This window comes from Triticum dicoccoides, chromosome 3A (genome assembly GCF_002162155.2).
Source record: "Triticum dicoccoides isolate Atlit2015 ecotype Zavitan chromosome 3A, WEW_v2.0, whole genome shotgun sequence".
Classification (NCBI taxonomy): domain Eukaryota; kingdom Viridiplantae; phylum Streptophyta; class Magnoliopsida; order Poales; family Poaceae; genus Triticum; species Triticum dicoccoides.
Window position 1 is genome coordinate 22,567,301 of NC_041384.1, and position 9,627 is coordinate 22,576,927.

At 40.6% G+C, this 9,627-nt stretch overlaps 1 protein-coding gene across 1 annotated transcript; it reads left to right on the plus strand.

The window, feature by feature from the left end:
* The first annotated feature begins 801 nt into the window (after positions 1–801).
* On the plus strand, positions 802–3,112 carry LOC119271787. Its single transcript, XM_037553471.1, has 5 exons — positions 802–810; positions 886–1,152; positions 1,838–1,996; positions 2,078–2,267; positions 2,687–3,112. Exons 1-5 carry the CDS (start codon positions 802–804, stop codon positions 2,710–2,712), a joined length of 651 nt encoding a protein of 216 aa, XP_037409368.1. The 3' UTR covers positions 2,713–3,112.
* The last annotated feature ends 6,515 nt before the right edge of the window (positions 3,113–9,627 follow it).

Sequence of the window (9,627 nt, forward strand, 5' to 3'; positions counted from 1 at the left end):
GGAAATCCTAAAATCACATAAGCAGATTATTATTTTTTTCACCTGCACACATAGGCTTTTAAGAATCAATGTGCATGTGCTTGGGAAAGTCTATAACAATTGACATACGTGATTATGTGTCGCTGGTAGTGGCCCAGAGCATGCACCTCGACTGAAGGACCTCCTAACGGGCTTACCACTTTACAGGTACACTGTTTTTTACATCTAGAAAACGAAATATATTTTCTAAAAAAACATATACATTCCAATATTTTTCTAAAAAAATAAATGTAAAAAATGTTTACATTTGTTTAAAAAGATTTTTTGTAATTGAAAAATATAATTACACCTTTTAAAAAGTTCATATAATTTTTAAAAGGGTTTACTCATTAAAACATTAATATCATTTCAAAACCTATTCGTGTTTTTAGGAGATTTTTTATTTACAAATATTGATCTATTTCGTAAAAGTGTTCATTTATTTTAAGAATGTCCAGGTTCAGGATATTTATGAATTTTAAAAAGTGTGTGTGTAATCGTAATTCTTAAAAGTATTCCTGTCCTTCAAACAATCCTTGTATAATTAAAAAAAATTGATATTCTTGTAATTTAGAAAGTCTTCCTGCAATTTTCTTAAAAAATGCACACATTGTGTTCGCAAATGAAAACTGCGCACATATTTGAAAATTGTCTATACATTCACCGTGTTTTGTATGGAGTATATAATGCAAAGGTATATTGTTTGAAGGAAAAGGAAAATGAAGAAAGATGGACCGTGGTAGGTAGGTTGGAATTGTGACGGGGGTCTCGCTGTTCCCGGTGATGGGCCGGGTTCTGTTTCTTACGTGGGCCGCCGCGGTGGTGTGACGCGGACTGCAGTTTTCAGACTGCTTGCTGTTTCGGCAGACTGGTGGAGAAAAATTCCCTTGCTCGCCTCCTCCTCTTCCGAAGTTGCGATCCGCTCCTCTCCGTTGCTCGAGGCCCCGCGTTCATGGAGGACACCGCGTGCACGTGGATCGCTCCGTGGGGGCATGCGGCGTCTGTGATGATATAAACTGGATCCCGTTTCTCTACCTGCTTGGGCAGGTGACCCAATGCTTCAGAACGAACTCACTGACCACCGTGCGCCGTCGAGGAGAGGGAGCACCCAGGCATTCTCCGCGGCGAATTAAGGTACTTGTTGATTCCTGTCCATCTATGCCTCCCGGCTGATGATGTTGATCTTTGCTCATTCCGTGTCCATCGCCTCGACAGCCGGCCGCGCGAGCCACCTGTTCGACGAAATGTCTGCCATCTTTCTTTTTGCCGTCTTCTTGTGTTGATAGCCATCCAACATTGCATCCTTGTATCAGAGATACAAATAAATGTAGCTATGCATGTTAAACTTGCTCCTAATGTCCAATTGCTTGTTTTTCATGGATCCACTCTTTTTAGCCAGCATGTTGCTAGCTGATACTTCGGAGATCGTACTATATGGAAGTATACAGTTAAGATCATTTTATGAGCTATGTTAGTTTTTACTAACACTTTAGATGGTACGTATGTCTTAATATATGTTTCTTTTTTATAAGTAAACTAAAAACTTGTAAGAACTGTAATGTGTAACATTCTATCTGCCCGCAATTGATTTACCTGAGAAATAAAAAGTCGAGAAATCTTATTCAACTCGGGATTATTAAATCTTTTTTAAAGTCACCTAGGGATTTTCTATCCACCTGAATGTGAGCAGCACTGCGGAGGCAAGCCTCGAACGCGGGCGGGTTGTGTGGTGAACTGGTGACAGCACCACCTTGCAAATGGAGCTACTTCTGAGTTTACTTAATTATTGTTTTCTATATTCTGCAACTTTGTTTCTCAGATTTTGAGGAAGGACTTGAAATGGTGCCCTATTTTTGGCAACCTAAAACCTGTGCTGCTCAATGAATGGTGCTTAACTGATAACTTCACTGGACTAGTTTTGTTTCTTGAGCCCTCACCGATTCTAGAAAAGCTTACCCTTCAACTTCACTATGACAAGGTATAAGGTTTTTCATATATGACAGCTCTTGTCGCTGGAGGTGCCATTTACAGCTGATTAGTAAAATCTTGTTCGCGGCAGGATTTTGAGAGTGGATCAAGTGAAAGCTACAACCCAATGGAATCTTTCTTGCTGTCAAAGCATCTCAAGGTAGTTGAAATCCATTGTAGCAAGGAGGATGAAAGGATTTCTCAAATTGTGAAGATCCTTGGTATTCATGGAGTAACTCCTGTGCAAATTAGCATCCAACATGATTCTTGGCATTCGTCCTGTAAGTATCTGTTACTACAATTCACTAATGTTTATGTAGTCCAGATGTGTGAGTGAAATCAAAAAGTAAACCTTGAAACTATATTTAAAATTTGAAAAGTAGACATTGAACTATTTGTAAATATAATAGGAGCGGAAAAGTTCTACTAGAATGTTGTCACATCCACTTTACATATTATACTGAAAATAACCACATAAATAATGTGGGGTATTTTTCACTATTTGGTTGAATGGATCATTTAATAGCTCATCCTTCCAGTGTCTGCATAGCGAGATCAAGTTGTATGTTTGTCCAGTCTTCCAAACAATTTCTTATGCTGTATTTGCTACACTCCAGTGCCACTCGCTATTCAATCGTACCTTCTCATGTTTTTAGTCTCTACTTGTATCTGCTCACTGTGCCTTCTATGGTTTACTCAGGGTTCAGTTTCGAGCAGCGGAAGTAGATCAGATGGTCTACCGTTCCTGGTTGTTCAAACTTCCATGTCCCTGAATTAGTCGCAGGGTTCAGCTTCCTTCCGAGGTTGCTGTGTTTTGTCTACCTGGATCGTGCGCCTGTCTCTGCTCCGTTCATGTGAAGTGTGAACTCCCGTCGAGATGCAATGCTGCACTGTTGCCCATTTGCTGAACCCATTGACAGGCCTCAACAGGTTTACCTTTTGAAGACCTATGATCTATTTATACGTTTCAGGAGCAACCTGTGTATCTAGCTTAACTTATGTAATGTGGCACCCGTTCTGCTATATCAGGTTTGGTCGGCTGCATGAAACCTGACTGAGATTGATGTGAATGCCATTAGCTATATAAGTAGTTCAACACTTCCATTTGTGACCATTATAATACCAAGGTGCAATTAGTCTACTCCATTTTCTGTTAAAAATGATGATCAATACATGCTATGTTGCTGGTGGTGGCTTATCAGTGCGTGTGTCCTGCCTCTCCCGTCGAACCCCCACACAGGCGCCACATCGATCATTGGCAACCTCGACTACGGCTCCGTCCTCAACCTCCAGGCGGCCTTTGTCCCCGACCTACAAGCCGTATCTTGCCTCTCTCTGGACCCATCATCGTGGTCACCTAGACTCCAGTTCATGACAGTCGCCCTCGAGCTCCTCTGACCCCAGACCCCTTCTCTGTTTGTCCCCTTTTCTTTTTCTTGGCAGCGATCATGCATTGGGTGTCTTTGTTCATAGGTAGCAGAGCACAGTTTGTTATATTTTTGTGGAGTATTGAAGGCTGGAAATTATGATGTGTTCAGAAATTGTGGGAGCTGACAAACAAGAATCTGGTTTCATTCGTATTTTTCGTGCTCTGATATTCGGTGCAGGGTATTTCTAGAATTTTTTCGCATTTTCTTTATAGGGTGCGATGGAAGGTGTGTTTGACATTCTCTGTGTTGGTTATTTCTTGCTTCTAGAGTGAAGAAGGGTTTGAAAACTTGAGACAGCTGCTACGCTGTTTGTTCAGATGTCAAGAATATTATCTGACTTTGATAAATATTATTAGGACTTTGTTGGCAGTCCCTGCCAATTGTGATGCACCTTGATCTTGGTGTACGTATGCGTCTTCTAAATTTTATCTGTGGCTGTTCTAAATACGCATGAATGATGACTTGGAAAGTGTTATGTGTCCTTCTGATTTTCTCAGAAAACAAGTGCTATGAGGATATCCAACTGTTATTCAAAATCTGAACTATACTTACACTGTTCTTCAATAATTTGAACCAGCTTATTTAGAACAGTGTGCACTAGCAGTCCGTAGAATTCAAGGAATAGAAGTCTTTGATATATCTGTCCGATGTGGGTATTGTTAACAACTATGTTCTGAATGAAGTTTGCAGATTATTGGAATATAGCACTAACAGTCTGTGAAATATATCAGTTATCATGGCTTACAAATTAGAAAATTTCAGTCTTAGCTTTTCATAATGGATTTTGAATCTTATTTCTTTTTTTGGAACTGTTTTACTCCCTCTGATCCATATTACTTGTCGCTGGTCTAGTACAGAGTTAGTAGGGAGTAGCTTTTTTTAGCAAAAGATTCCGCAAGTTCTATTGGATGATGCGAATGTTTACATGTATCATTACAGTATTATGTGGCACACTGAGCCAAATATGCCTACCAGCACCTGGAGACAAAGAAAATCTAGCAAGCTTGTGAGCTTCAAAATTTTAATTCCTTTATTCATGAACATAGGCAATTAGGCATGCTTCAAGGGATTGCGTGCTCATGTTGATCTCTCTGATGATCGCACCATGACGCCGACCTTGTCTCACATGGATTTCTTAGACCACCTGAAGGCAGTCAGAAGCGACGTATAGTTTCCGTAGCAACAAATCCTCAGCCAAGGCAAGGACCTTGGTGCGGGCGAGTGCTTTTAACACCCACTATACCATGACCAAAAATTAGAGGTCATAATATCTGCCGGGAAAACTGGCCATTGGAGGCAGATTAACTGCCGGGAAAGTCTTTTGCCGGCAATTACAAACCGCCCTTGAAAGTCCTGTCGGGGAAAGGAATTCCCGGCAGTTACCCTATACGCCGGCAAAATATCTGCCCTTCATGTTCTTGCCTTTACCGGCAGTTAGCACTATTACCGGCGTACAGATCTTCCCCGGCGGGCTGATTATACAGGGCAGTTAGAAGATTTCTCGGCAGCCAGTCTGCCTGTATTTTTCTTCACTGCGACCACACAAATCTCCCGTATTGTATGTATTTCGACAGCTATGATTTATCTTCAGTCCATTTTGTGCCATCTATATATAAAACACACATGCATACAGTAATAAAGATAGCATCACACTTCAGAGATAGTGCATATACTAATTATGAGCAATCCATCATCCATACATCATTAGTCCAGGACAACTAAAAGCTAGCACAAAGATCCATTATGTGTGCCTACATGCATACACAGGCATACGATACATCATTAGTCCAGGACAACTAAAAGCTAGCACAAATATCCATTATGTGTGCCTACATGCACACACAGGCATACAAGTCCAGTAACAAGACAGCCAAAAGCACAACTATCCATCAGGTCTACATGCACACATGCGTATAGTTGTAGGTTCACAACTCAAAGTAGTACATCATAGACAAAAGCGCAAAATATACAATCTGGTTTTAGGTGTAAACATATCCTAGCAGAAGATCCTTTTAGCTCACCAAACACACCGCATTTGTGGATGCAAAGGCATTATGCCAGTGACCTGTAAAAAAAAAAGAAATGGCCAAATAGATCAGCTCAGAAGAACACATGTTCCAAACATATATGTTGCATCGGCTGAAAAAGAAAATCGACTCAACCAAATGAAAGAGACACATGTGTGTCATCCTGTATGCATTCCACAAGGCACAGACAGAATGTGTGGATGTACTCATAAGAAGAGATTGTGCACTGTGTATGCATCACTAGGAAAATCAATGTAACCAATCACTATAAATATATACCAATAGCCATCTTGTTTGGTGCAGTATAATTTCTCTTGATTGCTGTTAAGTAAATAGAACATTCAAAAACTGCAGCCAGGGATCAATTACTAGCAATCCAGTGGCAATGCAGGGTGTCCACCATTCTGTTTTCTTGTACATGCTTGTCCTATTTAGTGTGTAGGGCCGTACCCAAAAATAAAACAGGGGTAGTGCAAAATCAAAAGGAGATGGTGTTGATGCCTTGAGGGTGGAAAGTTTGTTGCTTGCTTTCAGAAAGAGTTTGCAGGCACATAAATGTCTGTCAAAGTTTAAGTAGTAGCTGCAGAATTATCTAAGAAACAGAGTTGCTGTTTGTGATTCAAAATAGGACTTAAGCATGTATTTGAAAGTAGGCACATTTTTTATCTACTAGGAAAACCATAGAAAGTACAAGTTGCTCAGGAGTACTTCCCATGACCCAGTCTTTAACTCTTTCATCCACTTCATAGTACAACTGGTTATCAAGTTGCCAAAATTCAACAATGAATTAGAGGATGAAACATAAGTCCATAAGAAATTTTTGTATATGTGCATCACAGAAGTTACCTTCAAAGTATTCCACAATAAAAGCTTTTGCTTTGGCTCAACCAACCTCCAGTCAGGTTTGGCAAGTGATACTATCTCACTATTTTTAACCAGTGTGGCTATAAAATTTGCAAACTCGGTGGCATTGTCCCCCACAGGCTGTCCCTTCTCATTGATCTCTAGCCTAATTGGTGGTTGGTTCCCTCTTGAGCGTATATCGGCCTTTCTAGTATAGCTGCGTCCACGCTTCTTCTGTTGTTGACCACCATCTATATGAACATAGAAAAGAATTAGTTAGATCTCCGAAATGAAAAAGGTTGAATGCCTAAAAAAATAGAACTACCTACCATGTTGTGTCGCTGCATTAACATCATCTTCATTCTCTTCTAATGCAGCATCTCGCATGTCTTCATCATCGTGCCTAGAATCAGCTCTAGCGGTGTCCCATCTTAGTATCCGCCTAGGCATTTCAAGAGCTGGCTGACTAGATGTGTGTTGGCTTTTCTGCAGATAAGCACATGTTGTTAAATAGCTACCATACACCTGCACAGTTGAATCAACACACAAGCAAGTCTTGGAAGGCTACCATCACCTTTGTCTTGTTGTTTTGTTCATGCGAAGACTTCTCTGCAAGTCTTGGAATTAATTGATGCAACTTCTCTGTGTTCAGCCTTAGAGTCTCTGCCCGCGCTTCTTCATATGAAGTAGTATTAGCCCTTTCTCCTCCGTTTGCCATTCTTTTTCCTGAAAAAAGGTAAAATATCTGAATTAGAAAAAGGTTTAATGCAATTTGAAATACAAAAACAAAGATGTAGTCTTACAAGACTGGTTAAAAAGGGTGTCTTATGAACAATCTGAACTAGAGGAACACATGAATATTAATTAGTAGAGGTATTTTGCAGAAATATTAAAAGCTAAAAACTACATACTTATCCTTCTTGACCTGTCGAACAATTGTTCCATCTATATCTTCTCTGATACGAGGTGCACTTTTAAGATCAACCCGGAGATCTACATTAGCATCTAAATCAGGGAACAGAACCACATGTTCATCAACTTTCTCGAAGTTCCCAGAGGTGACACATCCACATAGGTGACCTAAACCAGGGAGATTAGAAATGGTGTATAATATGGCAGCATGCAAGTCAAAGGACTCTCCTGTAGAAGCATCAAAAGTTCTAACGCCCTTTTCAAACATTTCGACCATATCATCAATAAGTGGTTCAAGATAGACATCCATGTCTTCCCCAGGTGACTTTGGGCCAGGAATTAATAAGGAAAGGATGAAATTTGGCTGCTTCATGCATAACCAAGGAGGCAAATTCAAGGGGATCAACATGACAGGCCAGATGCTATAACTACTACAGTACATAGATCGATAGGGATTAAATCCGTCTGCCGTTATAGCTAGCCTAATGTTGCGATTATCTTCAGCAAATTTTGGATGTGTCGCATCAAAATGTTTCCATGCAGGAGAATCCGCAGGATGCCTCACTAAACCATCTCTTATGCGTCCTTCATCATGCCATCTTGCATCTGTTGCACTCTTCTTTGATATGAATAGCCGTTGAAGCCTCTTCTTTATTGGAAAATAACGCAGAACCTTTCTTGGTACTTGGTGTACACGTTTCCCATCAAGGCTCTTCTTTTCAGATTTCCATCGAGAAGTTTTGCATATAGGGCATTGGTCTGCATTTGCATATTGCTTTCGAAATAATATGCAATCATTCTCACATGCATGTATATTAACATAACCTAGTCCAAGGCATTTTATCATCTTCTTTGCTTCATGAAAGTTCTTAGGAAGTGGCGAGTCCCCCGGAAAGGCCTTATTAAGCAGCTCGAGCAATATGTTAAAACTCTTATCACTCCAACCCCCAAGAAATTTGGTGTGGAGTAATCTAACTACAAAGTGTAGCTTTGAGAAGCCTGTGCACCCAGGATAAAGTTGTTGCCCTGCATCATCTAATAATTGGTGAAAGGCCTCTATATTTGGATCACTTCCATCCTCCCTTAGGTCACCATCATTCCCACCACCATCCCCAACTTCATCAAATTCATGTCCTATATCTTCAAGCATTTCAGGTATCTCATCAAGTACCTCAAATATGTCCTCATCTTCAACCTCGTCGTTTTGAAACTTGATAGGCTCGCACCGTTGTGGAAGGCATAACGGTCCCTCCCCATGACACAACCATTTTTTATACCCTTCCAAGAACCAATCGCATACTAAGGGCTCGTTCGGAAGTCCGCTGGCTTCTCCGAAAGCCAGCTTCTCACGCGAGCTAGTGCTAGCTGGTTTCTCACGGGAGCCAGCGAGCGTTCGGCAGCGAGTTGGTACACTGTAGCGAGAGAAAAACGATTCGATGGGGAATTAGCGATAGGAAAACGGTTCGCTGGGTGGGCTGTAGCACTTCGGGATGGCATGGAATGTAATATCCGGCAACTCCCGCTTCTCCAGAATCTAGGAGCTGGGGCGGGGCTGCTTCCAGAAATTGCACTGGAGCCGAGTCAGATTCCAGGAGCCAGATTCCAGGAGCCGGGTCGTTCAACTGGCTTCTCGCCAGCTTCTCGAGAAGTTGGATCGTGGAGGAGATCCGAACGGGCTCTAAGTGCTCATAAACAACACTAGATTCCTTCCATGCACAGTTCACACAGATTTTACAAGGACATAATATCTTGCCCCCTCTAGCAGAATTGGTAAATGCAAATTGTATAAATTGTTTGACCCCTTCAATATACGTTTTTGTATGCCTACAATTATTGATTCATCAATAGATAATCCTTCGATAATATTATATAAAGTGGAAAGCGTGTTCATCTTAATGTTGTACCTAGCATGATCCATCCAACTCTTGTCCATCACGAGTTGCTTGTACTAAATTTGAACCCTTGCCTAATTATCGCAAGCCAACACAAATCAATAATTACAAACCAGAGCAACACTCGAATATTCGAAATATAGTCTAATATTACCATGCAATGATAGAATCAAATTACAAGGTATTCAAACTAAAATCAGAAGATACCACACAATGATATAAAAAATATCAAGTCTTATGATCAAGAATCTCACCAGAAGCTGCGAGTGGCACTTGTTCAATTATTGATGGCTGCAGCTTGATACCTTCTTCATTTCCCAACCTAGATCTTAAACTTGTCCTTAAAGTCTGGTTTAGGCTGGTTCCTGGAATGCGTAAAAATATAATTACCCTAGATGAAGAACAATAACCAACTAGCATGCAGTTATGATCTTACATTTAGCACATCAAAAAGTACCACAAACTTGTCCAGTTTATCACCCAGATCATTAATGAAACTAAATCAAAAGTACCAAGTCATATACTCTAAATAGCACC